The 21297-nt window shown below is 41.3% G+C and overlaps 1 protein-coding gene across 27 annotated transcripts in view; it reads right to left on the minus strand.

Moving 5' to 3' along the window:
* The window catches only part of NFASC (neurofascin), a 177347-nt gene that overhangs the window by 92358 nt on the left and 63692 nt on the right, over positions 1–21297 (minus strand). For 25 of the 27 annotated variants that reach the window (XR_012492907.1, XR_012492906.1, XR_012492909.1 and 22 more), the window contains one exon: positions 4354–4462. The exons of the other annotated variants lie outside the window; for them this stretch is intronic. Coding sequence is in view for 18 of the 25 variants with exons in the window: in XM_019711426.2 (XP_019566985.2) it covers positions 4354–4462 (109 nt within the window). In the remaining 7 variants the exon portion in view is untranslated. The remainder of the gene's footprint in view (positions 1–4353; positions 4463–21297) is intronic. 27 annotated transcript variants of the gene reach the window in all.

Below are 21297 nucleotides of genomic sequence, written 5' to 3' on the forward strand. Positions count from 1 at the left end.
AGCCACAAACATGAGTTTCAATCCCACCTCAGCCTGCTGTGTGGTCTTCAGCAATTTGTTTATTCTCTTAGAGCCTCAGTTTTCTTGTCTTTGAGTGGGATAGATACATTTACCACAAAGTTATTGTGGCGATTATTAATGAAAGAAATTAGAGTTAATTCATTTTAAGTGAATTAATAGGCTAATGTATAGCATTTAACCCAAGACCTGGCACAAACTTGGCATTCAAAAACCACTGGTCCTTTCTTCTTTCCCTAAAGTTACAGCTGCTACACTGCTTTGCTACACTGCTTTGGAAAAGCTGGGCTTTTGAATCTACAAATGTACTTTGTAGATCTACAAAATATACAGTGCCTGTGCAAATAACCATATGTTGGCTCTGTGACCAAGGAGTTATTATTCACTCTTAGAGACAACATATGGTTATCTATACAGGCACTGTTTACTTTGGACCAGGGAGAAAGGGAGGTTCCTGCAAGACCCCAGACCAGCCCAAGTCCCTCCGGGGTCCCCTCTCTCCTGCCTCTGCCAAGGTCTCCTTAACCAAAGCCCTTCATATTCCTGGATATCTCCACCCTATTCATACCAGCTTCTTCCACCAATGCCCTTTGACCTATGACGTCAATTGTGCCTGGCTGGAGCCGGCCCCAGGGAGGGGGCTGGGCCAGTTCTTCGGAGGTGACTTCCATCTTGCCGGCAATATTGGTCTAGCTGCTAATATTCCCAGGACAGCACATCCCCCATTGCATTTTTAAAATTCCTTTCTGACGTGATAAGGGGGCAGAGGGAGAAAAAGACTAAGACGGCAGGAGGGAGCAGCATCTGTTCCTACCGTCCTCTGCATTTACATCCAATACAGACATCAGTCTGCATCCAACTGCCACCCCGGCAGGCTGCTACAGGCTGGAGATGTGAAAATACAGGAGCCTGGAGGAGAGGTGGTGGAACGGACATGGGAAGGTTGTTTCCTGCATTGTAAGATGCACCATTTGTCTAGGAGTCTCGTGCAAAGTGCTGGCAGCTCCCATGCTTACACCAGACACTGCTGGCTCCAGAGGAGAACTTTGTGTCTTATGCCCTGAGGAAGCATAGACACAGCGCACAGAAGGGCCTCCCTTTGCAATAGTCTGTGGTCCTCCCACTAGAAACAGAAACTCAGGGAAACATGCTGTTCCAACCCCAACAGCCCAGCCTCCAGTAAAAAGGTATGATTAGGGGGCAGTAGGCAAGGCTGAGCGGTGTTGCAGCAGAAACGAGGTGACAGCACCAGCTATGAAAAGGAATAACTTTCCCTGCTGCCACCCATGTCCCCACACCCAGTCCTGCAGATCTCAGCGCTTATAGGAGAAGGTAGCCAAACATGGGCGCTGCCTCAGGGGCCTGGAGTAAGTCCTGGGAGCAACACAGACCGTTCCTAACAGAGCTCTATGGCCCCTCCCCAATCAACCCAGAGCAGAGTGTCCTGCGCCCATGTTGTCCCTGATGGCCTGTTGTAATGCTTCTGGAGAAAAGAGGCCCCGCTTCTCACCGACAGGCAGTGGGGCATAGGAGTATGAGTGCAATTAACCAAATGGATCCATTTGGGAAATTAAAGGCCAGGGGAAGCTGAGTGGTTTCTCTGCCTTGTGTCAGAGGGCAGGTGTCTGCTCTGACAGCCTGGTGAGGACCAGGAGCTGAAGCACTGGGGGTGGGGAGAGGAGGGGAGAGATTAGTCTGAGTGAGAAGGTGCCTCACTGGGGCGGGAGGGGCGGTGGGAGGAGTGTGCTCCAGAGCAGATGCCGGGGCAGCTCCAGATGGCAGAGGCCTCGGGACAAAAGAAGAGCCAGAGGAAGGAGAACCAGAAACGGAGGACTTGTTTCTATGAGGCTTCGGAAACGAAGGGACGAAAATCAGATTCCCACCTGGAAGCTGCCTGGACGCTTGCTCAGAAATAGTTGTGCACTGTTTCTAGGGAGACTTGGAAAAAGCCACCTGAAAACACACTGCAGCCCAAACTGAAATAATCAGCTGTGCAGGTCCCAGGGTTGGAATGCAGGGTTCGAACTCAGGTGCTGGACTTGCTTAAACGTGGAGCTTTGAGCACCTTCATCTTTCTGTATTTGTCACCAGGAAAATATGGGTAATGACGGAGCCTATTTCACTGGGTTGTTGTGAGGAGGAGTAGATGGGAAATGCACATCGAGTACAGAGCCCAGTGCCTGGTGCACAAGGGGTACCCGAAATGGTGATTATAATGATGACGATTAGCACCCTCTAAAGAAACCTGTATCAGCTCCCCCTCTCTCAGAACTGATTGTTCCCTCAATAGCCAATGTCCCTGCTTATGGGCATTGTCTGCACTCTTTGTTCTTTTTTAAAGGATGCTCTGTTTGTCTGAAAGTCCTCTGACCCCTCATGACGTGTGTGGTGCCTCAGACCGAAGGAAGCAGTGTGGTGTTACAGCAAGGAAAATGGCCCGCGACTCAGGGCATCTAAGTTCTAATGTGGCCTCTGTTGCTTATTAGTTTTGTGGACCTTAGAGAAATAACTTCTTGAGCCTGGTTTATTCATCCGTCAAATGGGAAAGACACCAGTCTTGCTCACATCACAGAATTATCGCGAAAGTCAAATTAATGTAAATAGACACGCTATAAAAATAAAGCTTTGAATTAATTTTAGGGACTGTTGATTAGATTTAAAATGTCCAGAGGTGCACGTTAGAACAAGTTTGCCCTGTGTCATCAGGCAGGACGTGGCAGGGCATGATTCCAGCTGCCAGCCAGCCGTGCGGTTGGTCAGGGATGTTGGTTCCACCAAAGAAGGGACGGGCTCCCAGGTTCCTTAGGCAGGGATCTGGTTAGACAGCCAGAGTGTCTGTGCCCAGGGCAGACTGTGTAGGGGTGGAAGGAGCGGGGTGGAGCGGGGGCATAGGGATAGAAAGTGGGGAAGGTATATGAAAAAGTTCCAAGAAAGAGGCATGGTGACACAGAGCTGGACTAATTCCCGATCCTGTCACAAACAGGGGGCTCCTTTCCCACACTGTTTTACATATCTGTACATGCCCATTAAAATACCCTAGTACACCACTTCTGCAAACACAGTAAAATAAAAGAATGGTGCCCCTCCCCACCACTGTCAGTCAGTATGTTCAAGTTCAGTATCAGTAACAATGATTGGGTGAAAAAGCCCTGTGTTCAGATGGGTTTCCTAGATGGTCCCGGAAGCCTGATACTGTTCTAAGCAAGTTGTGGCCCTCACAGGGCCACACAGAAACTACCTTGATAGACAAGTACATCGGAGCTGCTGTTGATGAGATAAATAATAATAACTGCCATTTACTGAACACCTACTACATGCCAGACATTGTGCTCTTTGTATGTTTAATCTTTAGTATTTATAACAAAGTGTTTATTATTAACCCCACTGTATAATCCAGAAGCCTGAGGCCTAGAGCAGTTAGAAACTTTCCTACAGTCAGTCACAACGCAAGTAGAGCTGGATTTTGCCCAGATCCCAAATCCATGTCATCAGCATTTTTGCTCCCACCTTTTAATCTCCTCCCTGCACCGCCCCTCAGCCCCATCTCCGACTCTTTCCTGGAGAACAGAGGACTTTTGGAAGGGGAGCTAGAGCAAGAAAGAGAAAGTGTAATGAGGCAGAGATGCCCAAACTCAAGAATAAGAAAATCCTTCTTTGTTCAGGCCTCCAGGTCAGACACCTCCAGCTCAGCAGCCCCCAAGTTGCTAGCTTGTGATATAATGTCAGTTACTCCTCAGTTAAAATTGTAGGCCATACTTCTTGCATGTCCTCCCCTGCCACCCCTGGCCTGAGACTAAAACAGGAGTCCCTGAGAGCAACAGGAGAGTCTAACCCAGAATGGAACAATGCAGACCTTGGACACGGGGTGTGACTTCAGTGATGTCGGCCTCAGCTGCTTACTGCACCCTGACAGCTAGCTGTCCATCTGCCAGGGCCCAATGCCCCGCCCAGAGGAGAGGTCTTCAGACTGCCCATATGCTGGGGCTGTCACTCAGGCTGTGGAGGCCAGGCTAAGGGGGGTGTGGGTCACAAACAAAGCTGTTTCCTGAGTTTTCCATTGAGGTTGACAGTGGACACAGTGACAAGGCTAACCAGCTGACGGCATCTGCTGGAGAAAAAGGAGCAAATGCTCCCCCAGTGCCAACCTCTTTGCAAAGGAGAGCCTTGAGGTCTGGCTCTGTGGCCGACTCTGGGGAGAAGGAAGAATTTGTCCCCTCAGAAGACTCCAGGGACCAGGCAAAGAACCTTTTCTCTTCAAAGAGAAGGGGCAGGAGGCAAGAATTTCCCCCCACCCTCACCCCTCAGACACGAGCCCCAGGCCCAAGCCCCACTCACCCTCTCTGCCTCATTCAGCCTCCTTCTTGCAAGACCAGAGGAGACTCCCTCCCCGTCTGCAGCGAAAAGGAAAACTCCAGTGTCCCAAACTGCACATACGTCAGTCAACCTGTCACAAAGCAAACACAAAGAAGAACCCAGGGTCACTCTAGGAGAAAAAAAGAACAGGCTTTGTGGTTTGCCACTTGTTCATTCACTGGGAAATGACATCTTTGTCCACACCTATTTGGAAGGTTCTGCAAAGCAAAGTGCATCTTTGTTCGAAGAAGTTCAAAGCCCTCTGCAGAAATAGCACAGATTCTGCAAGGTGCCTAAACACGTTAGACTCCGGAGGGGTGGGGATCATCTCTCTCATCCATAAGATTGTTACTATTGCACAGACACTGTAATCTAATCGCTGCTCCCTGTTCACGTAAAGGAGCTGAGCTGTAGCTCAAAGACTCTCCTACACCCAGGGGAGAAATGTACCCACAATTATCTCATTAATTTTCTTAACTTACTTAGAAGAACTATTATGTTTTTCTTCCTTATCTACAGATAATCAAATCAAGTTCACCATAAATAAATCTATAACACATTGAAAGGAGATCTAACTTTAGCATCAGGAGACATGGATTGTAAGTTCTAGCTTGTTCTATCATTCAGGGCGGCTCGTTTCCTTCCATGTGCCTCAGTTTCTTCATCTGTAAAACGAGGAGAATGTGTAGTAGAGTTGGTCAGACCCTCGGCCATTAGTAAGGATTCTGCAGATTCAAATGCAAGCTCCAGTCCTTCTGGCCAATCATTTAGCTTTTCTCAGTACAGATAACATGTCTCATTTAATGATTTGCTTTAACATTAAAATGCGGCTGCAGGAAACACTAAAATCCACATTTGAAGAGTGGAATGTGGCACTATTAAAGTAAGTATCTCCTTTCTCTTTGACGCAGAAATCCCAGTTCTAGGAATCTATTTGAAATATACCCCATATGCCAGGTTGTAATCTCCAGGATCATTGTTAAGTGAAAAAAAAATTATAGGAAAAAGTGTCTAATATGCTACCACTTATTTAAGAAAAGGGGGATGAATGCAAACATATATATGTATTTGCTTATATTTTTTAAAAAGACAGTAAAATATAAAGCATTAAATAAAATTTGAAAGCCCTACAGGGCAGGGAAGAATGAGGTGGCGGGGACAGGGAGAGAAGCTGGACTTTGAATATAACTTGTTTTGTAGATTTGCTTTGGAACATGTAAGTAGCTGACATAATTATAAAGCATAATTAATATTTTAAAAGAAATCCCTAAAATAAAAAGAAAATGCAACAAATGAGTCTATGTGTCCAACAGGTTAGCACAACTACACATAGAGAAATCAAAACACAGTAATTGGACTGTATATCCTTAGAGGGAAGTACCCTAAGGATAAAAAGAACTGCCCCGCCACCAAATCCTTAACTGTTCTTAATAATCATATTATTGGGGCATGGTACCATGGTATTATTATTATTATTATTATTATTATTATTATGAGGCTTTTGTATGTGTATTTTGTGACAAATCAAATGAGTATTAATATTGATATCGCTGAGAAAAAAAAGTTTCTTGTTGAAAGGAGATACAAATATCAGATTCTTGAGATCAGGCAAAAATTCTGTAGCCCTGACTCTGAGCTAGAGGTATTAGTATGAACTCCACATGTTGTGTGTCACACACACACATTTCCTAGCTCTGTTCAATGGGAAATCATTAGGATGCTAGTTCTTGAAATTCTTTTGAACCATAGTCATTTAACTGGAACGACAATCCAGTATGATGACAAAGGACGTAGATATTATTATCGCCAGTTTACACTAGAGGAAATAGGTGTAAAGAATCCATTCATTGAGGCAGGATTCAAGCCCACATGTGCTTCTCCAAAGGCCTACTATTAATATTTCACAGTTGCCTCTTCAATGTCTTCATTTGTACATCTGTGTTAATAAAACTTTCCTTGTCTATACGATGGTACTGGGGCACTGCAATGAGATAATGCATGGGGAAGTACTCAGAAAACAATTCTTCGTACAAATATTTTACTGTCATTTGAAAACTGGGGACCAGATCTGCCCTATGGGGTTGCTATGAGGATCAAATGAGGGCTGTGATTTGAAGACAGACAGATGTAAAGACAGACAGACTGAGAACCCTTAAAGATGAATGAGATTACAATCAGCACCAATGTTTTATCATCTCTCATAGGGTTGCAGGGTTAAATGACAAGTGGAACTTAGAACCTAGTGCACGGACTCTCTACCTGAACCAAGGATGGGAGGGTTCCAGGAAGGACACCTGATGCTCCGGGGAGAAACAGGGATCAAGAAAGGCACCTGATACCTGCAGGCTGCAAGAAGAGTGGGTCTCAGTCACAGAGCAGTGGGGCCCATGGCCAGGTTGCTGGGTGCCTCCAGATTCCAGAAAGCCAGACACCTGCTGGGTTCCTGTGACTGAGCCCTGGGCCACAGGGGTACGGGCAAAGGCAGGCACTCCCAAGGACAAGAGGAAGGCAAAGCACGTCAGGCTGATGACAGGAAGGAGTGTCTGGGTTGCTCACCCGCTCCCAAACTGCTCTCCTGGCGTTCATATCCGAATGTCTGCTGGGGAATAATTACAGATTTCTTCTCAGCAAATGTTTATTCTCAGAGTGTCATTCCCTCTGCCACAGAATAAAAGCAGGTCTGGAGGGTCTCTAACACTTCTCTACTGGAAACTCTTCGATTGTATCAGTGCCTATTTCTGCAGAAGTACAAAACCAAACTTCTCCTGGGTCCTGGATCAGGTGCTTCCTCTCCCTGGATATTCATTCTGTGTTCAGGGAACAAAGACTCAGTCTATCTCTGTCTGTATTTCTCTCTTGTGGTTCTTAAGCATTTAAAATTTATTTTACTTGGTTTTTGAATAGTTACTCCCTTCACATGATATGAAACTCAAAAGATACAAAATAGTATACAATAAAACTATATATAAGTAAATTTCCCTCCCAAACCTGTCCCACCACTTCCCAGTCCCACTCAGCCCTTCTCCTGGGTCAGCCACTGTTACCAGTCTGTCGCGTGTCCTTCCAGAAATGGTCTATGCATACATAGATACATTTTTAAAAATTATAGCAAAACATATACAGGATTTCTATGCTGAAAACTGCGCAATGATGATGAAAGAAATCAAAGACCTGATCAATGGAGAGACATATTGTGCTCATGGATTGGAAGACTTAACTTAGTAAATATGCAAATTCTCCCCAAATTCATATACTGGTCAAAATTTCAGCAAAACTTTTAGTTGATATAGATTATTCTAAAATTTATATGGAAAGACAAAGGAACTAGAACAGCCAAAACAGTTTTGAAAAAGAAATAATAATCAGTCTACCCAGTTGGAAGACTCATTACAGAAATCAAAACTATGTGGTATTGGTGGAGGAACAGACAATGGAACAGAATAGAGAACCCAGAAATAGATCCACACAAATATGCTCAACTGACTTTTGACAAAGATGCACAAGGAATTATGGAAGACAAAGATTTTTCAAGAAATGGCACTAGAGGGGTGGACGGGTGGCTCTGTTGGTTACAGCACGAGCTCTGGGCAATGGGGTGCTGGTTCAATTCCCACATGGGCCAGTGAGCTGTGCCCTCCGCAACTAGAATGAAGTCAATGAGCTGCCGCTGAGCTCCCAGATGGCTCAGTTGGTTGGAGCGCGTCCTCTCAACCACAAGGTTGCTGGTTCGACTCCCTCAAGGGATGGTGGGCTGTGCCCCTGCAACTAACAGTGGCAGCTGGACCTGGAGCTGAGCTGCGACCTCCACAACTGAAAGGACAACAACTTGAAGCTGAACGGCACCCTCCACAACTAAGATTGAAAGGACAACAACTTGACTTGGATAAAGTCCTGGAAGTACACACTGTTCCCCAAATAAAGTCGTGTTCCCCTTCCCCAACTAAAAAAAAAAAAAATCATAATTAAAAAAAAAAGAAAAGAAATGGTGCTGGAGCAATTGGACAATCCTTGGGGGTGTGGGGGGAAAGGTGGAAGGGAGGGATACTTAACCTAAGGGTTATACAAAATTGACTCAAAATGGATGGCAGACATATATGTAAAATGTAAGACTATAAAACTTGTAGCATAAAAACAGGAGAAATCTCTGAGATTTAGGGCTATGCAAAGAGTTCTTAGATTTGAAGCCAATACCATGATCCATAAAAGGAAAATTTAATAAACTGGACTTCATCAAAATTAAAAAACTTTGCTATGTGAAAGAGGATGAAGAGTGGGAGAAACCACATGTACAACAAAGGACCAGTTCTAGCATAAACAAAGAATTCTCAATTCAAACAATTCAACTAGAATATCACCGAAAGACACAAAAAGACATTTCACCAAAGTACACATTGAGATGGTAAATAAACACTTGAAAAGATGTTCAGCATCATTAGCCGTTAGGGGCATGCAAATTAAAACCACAATGAAAAAAAAACCAAAAACCAGTGAGATATCACTATACACCTCAGATATCAGAATAACTAAAATACAAATAGTGACCTAGTAAGCCCACTCTTAGGTATTTAACCAAAAAAAAAAAAAAAAATTTATGTCCACACAAAAACCTACATGTGAATATTTATACCATGTTTATTCATAACAGCCAAAACTAGAAACAAGCCAAAGGTCTGTCAACAGGTGTGTAGATAAACTGTGGTATGTAATATAATAGACTACTACATACCAACGAAAAGAAATGACCTACTGATACAGGTAGCATGTTAGAGGCATCTCAAGTTCATCACGCTAAGTAAAAGAAGCCAATCTAAAAAATCTACATACTGTATAATGTCATTTATGTGACATTCCAAAAAATGAAAACTCTAGGGACATAGTTAAGATCACAGGTTACCACGGGCTGGTGTTGGGAGCACAGGATTCCCCAAAACGGAGTCCATGAGAACTTCCTGGAATGATAGAGATGTTCTATATCTTGACTGTGGTTGTGGTTACATAACTGTATATGCTTGAAAAATTCATAAGACTGTACACCTAAGAAGGCTGACTTGTTTTATGTAAGTTATATTGCAATAAACCTGACTTGGAAAAAGAAAACCTTAACGTACATGCAAAGACAAGTTAAAACTTAGGAGAAGATATTGGCTATGCACACATCTGACAAAAGATTACTATCAAGAATAGTAATAGGGCTGGCCTGGTGGCTCAGGCAGTTAGAGCTCCATGCTCCTAACTCTAACGGCTGCAGGTTCGATTCCCACATGGGCCAGTAGGCTCTCAACCACAAGGTTGCCAGTTCAATTCCTCGAGTCCCGGAAGGGATGGCGGGCAGCACCCCCTGCAACTAAAACTGAACACAGCACCTTGAGCTGAGCTGCCGCTGAGCTCCCAGATGGCTCAGTTGGTTGGAGCACGTCCTCTCAACCACAAGGTTGCCGGTTCGACTCCCGCATGGGATGGTGGGCTGCACCCCCTGCAACTAGCAACGGCAACTGGACTTGGAGCTGAGCTGCGCCCTCCACAACTAAGACTGAAAGGACAACAACTTGACTTGGAAAAAAGTTCTGGAAGTACACACTATTCCCCAATAAAGTCCTGTTCCCCTTCTCCAATAAAATCTTAAAAAAAAAAAAAAAAGAAAATGAACACGAATCTTAGTTTAAAAAAAAATATTGGTGATTTGGGAAATGCAAATCAAGACCATAATAAGATACCAACTTATACTTATTCAATTAGCAAAATTATTAAGTCTGACAATATCAAGTGTTGAAAGAGGCTGAAGATCTATAGGGTTTCTTATACATTGCTAAGGGTACAAAAACTTTGGAAAAAGTTTTACATTACCTCCTAAAGTTGAAGATTCACAAACTATGATTTAACAAGTCTACTCCTAGATATATACTCAAAAACCACTCTTGTACATGTACAAAAATGTTCCTAGTAGCACTATACACCATAGCAGAAACCTAGAAAAAACCAACAAATTCATCAACAGAGAAATGGACAATTAAACTGTGTTACAGTCAAACAATGAAAGGCACAGTGGCGAATAAGTGAATTAGAGTGCTATGCAATAAAATCACATAGCAAGCAAAGAGGGAATGAAAAACCAAAACAAAACAGGATGCAGGATAATTACTACAACTCAACAACCTGATTTAAAAATCCTAATTTAAAAACGGGCAAATGACTTGAATAGACACTTCTCCAAAGAAGATATACTAATGGCCAAGAAGCATATGATGAGATGCTCAACATCACTAATTATCAGAGAAATGTAAGTCAAAACTACAATGAGATACACCACATTCATTAAGATGGATGCTAGCAAAAAAATAAATAAATAAATAAAAATATCAGAAAGTAAGTGTTGGTAAGAACGTGCAGAATTGGAATCCTCCTACATTGCTGGTGGGAAAGTAAAATCATGTAGCATGGCATTTATTCAAAAACTTAAAAATAGAATTTTCATATAATCCAACAATTCCACTTCTGGGTACATACCCGAAAGAATTAAAAGCAGAGTCTTGGGAAGACATTTATTTATACACCCATGTTAACAGAAGCATATTCATGATAGCCAAAGGTAGAAGCAACCCAGTAGTCCATGGATGGATGATGAATGAATAAACAAAATGTGGTATAAACATACAATGGAATATTATTCACTTAAAAGGAAGAATATTGTAGAACGTGTTACAACATGGATAAACACTGACATTACGCTAAGTGAAATAAGCTAGTCACAAAAGTATAACCACTATGTAATTCCACTACTATGTAAGAGGTACCTAGCATAGTCAGATTCACAGAGACAGAAAGTAGAATGTTGGTTGTTAGGGACTGGGGGGAGTCAGGGAATGAGTTGTTTAATGGGTACAGAATCTCAGTATTGCAAGATGAAAGAAGTTCTGATTTCCAGTCAAGATGTAGGAGTAGGTAAATGCTGTGCTCACCTCCATGACCACATCAAAATTACAACTCAACTACAGAATAACCATCATGGAGAATCACCTGAAGTCTAGCTGAACAAAGGTCCTACAACTAAGGACATACAGAAGAAACCATGTTGAGAATTATAGGATGGGTGGAGAGTGAAATAGGTTGGAGACATGTGTGGTAGTTAAAAATCAGGAGGGATACATTGGCTGTGGAGGTCCCCCCAGAAGAGTGACTGTCCCCAGCCCCATACCAAACTCAACAGTCCAGGATTCCAGTGCTGGGAAGAGAAGTTCCCACAATTTTTGGCTGTGAAAACCAGCAGGGATTGTGGCTGAGTGAGACGGGGGGCAGCTGGAATCCCAGGTGTTCCTTTTAAAGGGCCTGTGCAGAGATTTCTGTGCTGACGGACTCACTCACTATGAGCTCCAGCTCTGGGACTGCAGTTCAAAGGCAACAGGGACAAATGGGGAGGAACTGAACTGTCTGGCTACAGAGCGAGGGCTGGAGGGGCACCTTTCTCCCATACAGAAGTGCTGGCAGAATCCATTATTTCATTTTTTTTCTCTTTAAACTTTTTATTTATTTGAAGTGTGTTTTTCCAGGACCCATCAGCTAGTTGTTTCAATCTAGTTGAGGAGGGCGCAGCTCACAGTGGCCCATGTGGGGATCCAACTGGCAACCTTGTTGTTAAGATCACGGCTCTCTAACCAACTGAGCTAACCGGCTGCCCCAAGAACCCATTATTTCTTTGTTGAGCCCTCCCCCCTCACACCGTGAAGACACAGGGAGACATCATATCTGAGTCTCAATCAATGTGGCTAACTCCTTTTCTTCTCCCCACCTTGGTGGTTCCCTGAGACCTGCCCCACCCAACTTGCAGTCCCACCCAAACCACTTCCAGTGGCTTTTCCATCCATATAGCCTGTCTTGGCTCATGCTGTGGATTTTCCTAAAATCTCTCAAATGTTCAAAAAGCCCAAACAAGAAGCACCTGGCCTCGGTGTGCCCTGTACCCCTTGCTGAGCAGCCCCAAGCCTGGGACCAGCCTTGGTTCATGGCTTGGTTTCTCGAAGCACCTCCAAGCCCTGTGTGGGTGGCTGCCATCTGCAGATTACTTTGTGGCTTATGCCAGGTGGCCACAGGCATGGCACAGGCTGAAGCTGAACTTGGCTTGTAGTGGGGCCCCTGCTAGCAGGCCCCAGGGTCGGTAGACCCAGTGGCCAACTTCAACCATCAGAGCACCACCAGGCCATCTCCACAATGACACAGCCAAAAGGCCCGTTAGGCAGGCACAAGAGCCCTGCTAAAGTGAATCCTGCTCCATAGGGTCAGCCCCTGAACAACAGTTCCTCCACCATAGTTATGGCCAGTCTCACAACCCATCAGCCTGAGGGTCAATCCTTCCCAATGATATGCAAACAGTAACCAAGACTCAACAACAAGGAGGGCACACACAACCCACACAAGGGACACACTTGGAGCACCCAACTCTGGTGACCAGGGAGACTGTACCACTAGGACCCACAGGATACCTATTACATAAGGCCATTCTACCAAGACCAGGAGACATAGCAGCCCTACCTAATACATAGAATCAAACACAGGGAGGCAGCCAAATTGAGGAGGCAAAGAAACATGTCCCAAATGAAAGAACAGAACAAAGCTCCAGAAAAAGAACTAAATAAAATAGAGACAAGCAATCTACCAGATGCAGAATTCAAAACACTGGTTACAAGGATGCTCAATGATCTCAGGGACACCTTCAGCAAAGAGACAGGAAACATAAAAATGGAAAAAAACATAAAAAAAGAACCAGTCAGAAATTAAGAATACAATAATTGAAATAAAAAATACGTAGAAGGAATCAATAGTAAATTAGATGAGGCAGAGGATCGAATCAGCAATTTAGAAGATAAGGTAGCAAAAAATACCCAATCAGAACAGCAAAAAGAAAAAAGAATCCAAAAAATGAGGAGAGTTTAAAGGTCCTCTGGGACAACATCAAGTGTAACAACATTTGCATCATAGGGGTACCAGAAGGAGAAGAGTGACAGCAAGAAATGGAAAACCTATTTGAAGAAATAATGATGGAAAACTTCCCTAACCTGGTGAAGGAAATAGACATACAAGCCCAGGAAGCACAGAGAGTCCCAAACAAAATGAACCACCCAAAGAGGCCAACACCAAGACACATCATAATTATAATGCAAAAGGCTAAAAACAAAGAGAATCTTTAAAACAGCAAGAGAAAGCAATTAGTTACCTACAAGAGAGCTCCCATAAGGTGATCAACTGATTTCTCAACAGAAACTTTGTAGGCCAGAAAAGACTGGCACGAAATATCCAAAGTGATGAAAAGCCAGGACCTACAACCAAGATTACTCTACCCAGCAAAGCTATCATTTAGAATTGAAGGACAGATAAAGAGCTTCCCAGACAAGAAAAAGCTAAAGGAGTTCATCACCCTCAAACTAATAGTACAAGAAATGTTAAAGGTACTTCTTTAAAAAGAAAAAAAAGGTAAAAAATTATGAATAATAACATGGCAATAACTACAAATCTATCAACAATTACTTTCAATGTAAATGGATTAAATGTCCAATCAAAAGATAGGGTGGCTGAATGGATAACACAAGACCTTTACATACCCTGCCTACAAGAGACTCACTCCAGATCAAAAGACATACACAGATTGAAAGTAAAGGGATGGTAAAAGATATTTCATGAACATGAAAATGAACAAACAAAAAAGTTGGGGCAGCAGTATTTATACCAGACAAAATAGACTTTAAAACAAAGACTATAACAAGAAAAGAAGGACCCAGTAATCCCACGCTAGGTATTTATCCAAACAAACCTAAAATACTACTTCAAAGAGACAGGTGCATTCATATTTCATTGCAGCACTATTTACAATAGCCAAGATATGGAGGCAACTTGGATGTCCATCAGTGGATGAATGGATAAAATAGGGGTGGTACATATATATACAATGGCATATTAATCAGCAATTTAAAAAAACGAAATCTTGCCATCTGCAACAACATGAATGGACCTAGAGGGTATTGTACTGAGAAGAGCACGTCAGACAGAGAAAGACAAATGCCATATAATTTCACTTATATGTGGAATCTAAAGAACAAAATAAACAAACAAAACAGAAACAAACTCATGAATACAGAGAACATTTTGATGGTTGCCAGATGGGATGTGGGTTGGGGGATGGGTGAAAAAGGGGAAAGGATTAAGAAGTACAGATAGGTAGTTGCAAAATAAAATGGGGATGTAAAATATAGTATAAGGAATATACTCAATAATATTGTAATAACTATGTATGGTCTCAAATGGGTACTAGATTTATTGGAGTGATCACTTTGTAAGTTTGCTACCTTATATTAAATGTCTAATTAATATAATATTGTCTGTCAACCATAATTGAAAAATAAAAAAAATTATTAAAAAAAAGAAAAGAGTTCTGAAGATTGGCTGCACAACAAAGTGAATATACTTAACAATAGTGAGCTATATACTTAAAAATGGTTAAGATGGTTAATTTTATAACGTGTATATTTTACCACAATTAAAAATAAAGAAAAATTTAAAAGATAGTTACTTTTGGTAGTGGGGAGGTAGAGAGGATACCTTGGTGGTGGGTGGTAGTGGGACCATAAGATGAGATATTTGCTAATTATCAAAGTTCTGTCTTTTGTTGTGGGTGGTGGGTTTGCAGGTACTTACTATATTATTATAAATTAATAAGTAAACAGACAGATGGATGGATGGCCAGAAAGGCAGGAAGGAAGTTAGTAATGAGAAAAGGAAGGGGGTTCAGTGGTGGGGAGGGAAAAACAGGACTAAATAAGAAAAACAGCAGTGCGTGCACGAACCAATGATGAGAGTGAGTCATGAACCAAGGATTATGCTACTTAATCCAATGCTGTAGACCTGAGGTCCAAAAATAAAAGAAAATATGTTCCAATAATCGAAGGAATCATAGACTGTTTTATATGAAAGAGACCTCAGAAATTTCTAATTGAATTCCATCATTCAATGTAATGAGAAAAGTGATGCAGAGATAGATGAGACATGTGAATGAAGGTCAGAGATATTCAGTGATCCCTCTAAGGTCACACAGCTATCTACATTCTAATCATTTCCCAGCCATATTTGTCAAAAAGGCAGCAGGAATGAGGGAAAGTTAAGAACAGACATTCATTCCTGCACTAACCATTCCTTTCAATCCTTACATTCCTGTAAGAAAAGCATTATTATCCTGACTTTACACATTAGAAATGTGAAGCTCAGTGATGTTGAATAACTTGTCTATGATTTCAGCTGGTGGGTGGCAGAGCCAAAAATCAATCCCAGGTAGGTATCCCCGAAACCCACACTCCTTTTATGCCATGTGAAAACCTAGTTCGTAGCAATACGGCAAAATACGAACTACTTTGTGAAAGTCCCTGTGAAAGCTATGAAGATGAGCAAACTACGGAATTTCTTGAAAAAGTTCTCTTTATGATTATCTCAGAAAAATCTTATTATTCTCAAAGGGGAAAAGGTGCAACTACCGTGTTTCCCCGAAAATAAGACCTAGCCAGACAATCAGCTCTAATGCATCTTTTGTAGCAAAAATTTATATAAGACCTGGTATATCATATCATATCATATCATATCATATCATATCATATCATATCATATCATACCTGGTCTTATATTATAGTAAAATAAGACTGGGTCTTATATTAATTTTTGCTCCAAAAGACACATTAGAACTGATTGTCCGGCTATTTTCAGGAAAACACAGTATATTTAGTTTATATATTTAGTATGTCTTGGTTTTAAAATATATCATGAATCAGACACAAATTGGTACTGGTAACAAGACCTGGTGAGAGAAATGTTTTGATTTATGACACATCTCTTTTTAAGGAAGATATAGCAGGTAAGTCAGCAACTGCACTGCTGTTCCTATGTCTAGGACCTAGAAAGAAATGATCCATTGAAAGACAGGCTCTTCTTCAGACAGAAAAGTCTCAGGAAAGACCACAAGCTGATGGACAGGAAGGGCCAAGCCGAGCACTCTACAAAGGCTGAGCCATAGTCAGGGATGTGGGAGACACTGTGCTTTAGATGCTGCTTTGATTCCCTCCTGGACCTCCATGACATCCTGCACAGAACAAGCTAACAAGTGAAAACGGGGATCTGATGCAGAAGTCATTGTTCAAGAGACGCAAAATATCATACCTGTCCCAGCCACATCACACCTGTCCCAGGGAGAGAACACTCAAGCCAAGATTCCCCCTGCTTAGGACCCAAGGAGAGGAGCATGGGACCAGGCAACTGGAACCACTTATATTCCCTTTTCTTTCTCTCACAGATACAACCAAATAAATCTTTTTTAAAAAATTGTGGTAAAACATATGTTACTTAATATTTACCATTCTAACCATTTTAAGTGTACAGTTCTGTGGTATTAAGTACATTCACATTGTTGTGCAGCCATCAGCACCATCCATTCAAAGAACATTTCATCTTCCCAAACGAAACTCCGTACCCATTAAACAATAAATCCCCCCTCCTCACTCTTTTCAAGTACTTGTGATTGAGTATTAAATTTAGTCGAAATGTGGGTGGACTGTGTAATCAGCTAGTCAAATTTCTCCATTAAAATGTAAGCTCCTTGACTCAACCACAATGTTGTTGGTTCGACTCCTCGACTCCCACAAGGGATGGTGGGATGAGCCCCCTGCAGCTAAGATTGAACACAGCACCTTGAGCTGAGCTGCCACTGAGCTCCCGGATGGCTCAGTTGGTTGGAGTGCGTCCTCTCAACCACAAGGTTGCTGGTTCGACTCCCATAAGGGATGGTGGGCTGCGCCCCCCACAGCTAACAACAGCAACTGGACCTGGAGCTGAGCTGTGTCCTCCACAACTAAGATTGAAAGGACACCAACTTGACTTGGAAAAGTTCTGGAAGTACACACTGTTCCCCAAATAAAGTCCTGTTCCCCTTCCCCAGTAAAAAAAATCTTTAAAAAAAAAAAGTAAGCTCCTTGAAAGGCGGGGATTTTATTAGTTTACTGCTATATCTCTGACATCTACAACAGTGTCCAGGCCAAGAAAGGTGGTAAAAAAAATATTTGTTGAATAAATGAATATATGTGTACATGTAGCTATAATGAAAAGTGTTTCCTCCAATCAGGCTTCCCTTACTGCTTCAAACCTCCACACGCTTAGTCTGAAACGCAATAGTTAATATTATGTATTGTTGCCACAATGTCTAGTCTTATTTCTCCCACTAGACTCTGCGTGCTCTGAGCCTGAGGCCTGGTTTCCTATTTATCCTTTATTCCCCTCATAATACAGTAGTGGTTATGAATTGTTCCGACTGCTTGGGCTCTTAAACCTGAGAGGACTCAACATTTATTTTGGCTAACATTAATCTCTGATATTTTAATTAACTTTCTGTTTTCATATAAGATCTCTGATCCCCAATATTATCAACTCCACAACCATGTGAGGAGGAAAGGGAAGGGTATTTATCCACCACCCCTTCAAAAAGCAACACTGTAAGAGTGATGTAAGCATTATGGCAGAGTAAGAAGTCCCTTTTATTTCTCCCCTTAAATCTGCAACTAGTCAGACATCTATAATCACCCAATAAAGGCTCCTCTGCTCAAAACACCAGAATGCCTCAGACATCCACATGTCAGCACATCTGAAGGTGGGCGTACTGGGACACGTAGGGGAAGGACAGGAGTGGTACTGACAGATGCACTTTCCTGGCCACTGTGCCTGAGCTTGCAGTCCCAACTAATGCAGCAGAAGAAGAGAAGTTGGGTTGCAGTCCCCACGCTACAGCCCAGTGGAGGGTAATATGAACAGAAGCATTGTCGGCACCTGAGACTCTTGCTCCCTCCCCCAACTGCTTGCAGCAGAGCCTGGTAGCAGCAGCAGAGGCATGTCTATGGCTTCCTGGCTACAGCACAGCAGCACCAGTGGCCATAGGGAACAAAGGAGCAGGTCAGAGGGCTTGTGAACCCAGCTCTCTTCCACCTCACCTGCCACATCCCCCCACCAAGGTGGTGATGACCTGAGATCGAAGCAACCAAGACATGGCAAGGACATTCACCACGCTGATCACCGAGGCATTGATTCTTATGATGCCCCCCATCCCAGAGGTGCAAGTAGAGCAGGTAAGAGAAAACAAAAACTTGTGCTACAGCACCATCTTCTGGAAAACAAAAGAAAGATCTCTAATTATGAACCTGCTGAATTGTTAAAATTAAAACAGTACCTAAATAAGTATTCATTACATCAAATACACTGGCAGAGGAAAAATCCATCAAGCACCATGAACCAAGGTAACATGATAACACAGAAAGAAAATAAAAATTCTCTAGCAACCAAACTTAAAGTCATGGAAGATTGTGATTTAAATGATAGAGAATTCTAAATAGCCTTCATGAAGAAACTGAATGAAATACAAGAAAACTCAAAAAGACAGTTCAATGAGCTCAGGAATAAAATTAATGAACAGAAGAAGTACTTTGCCAAAGAGATTGAAACTATAAAAAAATAATCAAACAAATTTTGGAGCTGAAGAACTCAATAAATGAAATAAAGAATGCATTAGAAGGCAAAGGAAATGGAGGAGACCGTATGGGAGAGAGAATTAGCGATCTTGAAGACAGAAATCTAGAAATGACTCAGATGGAAGAAGAGAGAACTAAAATATTTTTTTAAAAGACATAACTACAAGAACTATCTGACTTCACTAGAAAGGGCAACATAAGGATAATGGGCATCCCAGAAGGAGAGGAGAGGAAGGGAACAGAGAGGCTATTTAAAAAATATATTTGACAAGAACTTTTCAACAGAAGGAACTAGATATTCAGGTACAAGAAGCTAACAGAACACCTAATTATCTCAATTCAAAAGGACTTTCTCCAAGATACATTATATTCAAACTATCAAAAGTTAGTAATGACAAAGAATTCTCAAGGTAGCAAGGAAAAAAGACACTAACCTATAAAGGAAACCCCATCAGGTTATCATCAGAGTTCTTACCAGAATTCTACAGGCAAAGAGAGAGTGGAATTCAAAATATTTTAAGATATAAGCCACCAGCCAAGGATAATATACCCAACAAAGTTATCCTTTAGACATGAAGGAGAAATAAAGGCATTCCCAGACAAACAAAAGCTATGGGAATTTTCTACCACAAGGCCTGTATTACAAGAAATGTCGAAAGGAGCTCTTTTACCTGAAACAAAAATATAAAAAATGTTGAGTAAGGTGACAGACAGAATTAGAAAACTGCAACTCTACATCAGAACAGGGTATTAAACACGTACATTAAGGTTAAAGGAACAAAAACATTAAAAATAACTATAGCTACTGCAATTTGGTAACGAACACACAACGTAAAAAGGGGTAATTTATGACAAAAACATAAAAGTGGAGGAAGAAAAGCATGGAACTTGTAAAGGTGAATGAAGATAAGATGCTATCAGAAGAAAAAAACTATTTTATCTGAGACATTTTACACAAACCTCATGGTAGCCACAAAACGAATATCCAGAGCTGAGACACAAAACATAGAAAAAAAAAAGAAATGGAAAAAAAAAAACACCACACTAAAATAGCAGACAGAAGCACAAGGCAAAAGAAACAATGGCTACACAGAGCAATCAGAAAACAAAAAATAAATTGGCTGTAATAAGTCCTTACATATCAATAATCACCCTAAATGTAAATGGACTGAACTCGCCAATTAAAAGGCACAGAGTAGCTATCTGGATTTAAAAAAACAATACCTAACTATATGTTGACTGAAAGAGACTCGTCTCAGCTCCAAAGAGGAAAACAGGATCAAAGTAAAGGAGTGGAAGATGCTAGTCCAAGAAAATGGTATACAGAAAAATGTGGATATAGTCATACCTATATCAGACAAAATTGATTTGAGGACAAAAAAAGGTAACACTAGATAATTGTGGATATTTTAAAACAATAAAGGGGACTATCCATCAAGAAGATGTAACATTTAATATATGCATTCAATCTAGGAGCACCAAAATATATAAAGCAATTATGAGCAGACCTAAAGGGAGAAATAGACAGCAACACAATAATAGTAGGAGACTTTAACACCTCACTTACACCAATGGACAGAGCATCCAGACAAAAAAAGTCAACAAAGAAACATCGGCCTTAAATAACATATTAGACCAGATGGAACATACTACATATATATATGTATGTATATACCTCCATCCCAAAGGGACAGATTACATAATCTTCTCAAGCACACATGGAACATTCTCAAGGATAAAGCATATGTTGGGATACAAAACGAGTCTCAATAAACTTAAGAAGACTGAAATTATAACCAGCATCTTTTCCAACATTATGAAATTAAAAATCAACTACAAGAAAAAAGCTGGAAAAAAATCACAAATATGTGGAGATTAAACAACATGTTATTGAACAAAAAATACATAGAGATAAATGAAAATGAACATATGACATACCAAAATCTTTGGGATGCAGAAAAAGCAGTACTAAGAGGGAAGTTTATAGCAATACAGGCCTCTCTTAAGAAACACGAAAAATCTCAAATAAACAATTTAACAGTAAATGTTAAAGAACAAATGAAAAATAAGAACAAATGAAAGCCAAATTCAGAAAAAAGAAAATAACAAAAATCAGAGTGGAAATAAATGAAATAGAGAATAAAAAGAAAATAGAAAAAAGTTAATGAAACAAAGAGTTGGTTCTTTGGAAAGAAAAACAAAATTGATAAACCTTTAGCTAGACTCAGTAAGTAAAAAACAGAAAATACTCAAATAAAATCAGAATGAAAGAGGAGAAGTTATAATGGACACCACAGAAATACAAAGGATTATAAAAGAATACTATGAAAGGTTATATGCCACCAAATTGGACAACCTAGAAGAAATGGACAAATTCTTAGAAGCATAC

This window comes from Rhinolophus sinicus, linkage group LG17 (genome assembly GCF_036562045.2).
Source record: "Rhinolophus sinicus isolate RSC01 linkage group LG17, ASM3656204v1, whole genome shotgun sequence".
Classification (NCBI taxonomy): Eukaryota; Metazoa; Chordata; class Mammalia; order Chiroptera; family Rhinolophidae; genus Rhinolophus; species Rhinolophus sinicus.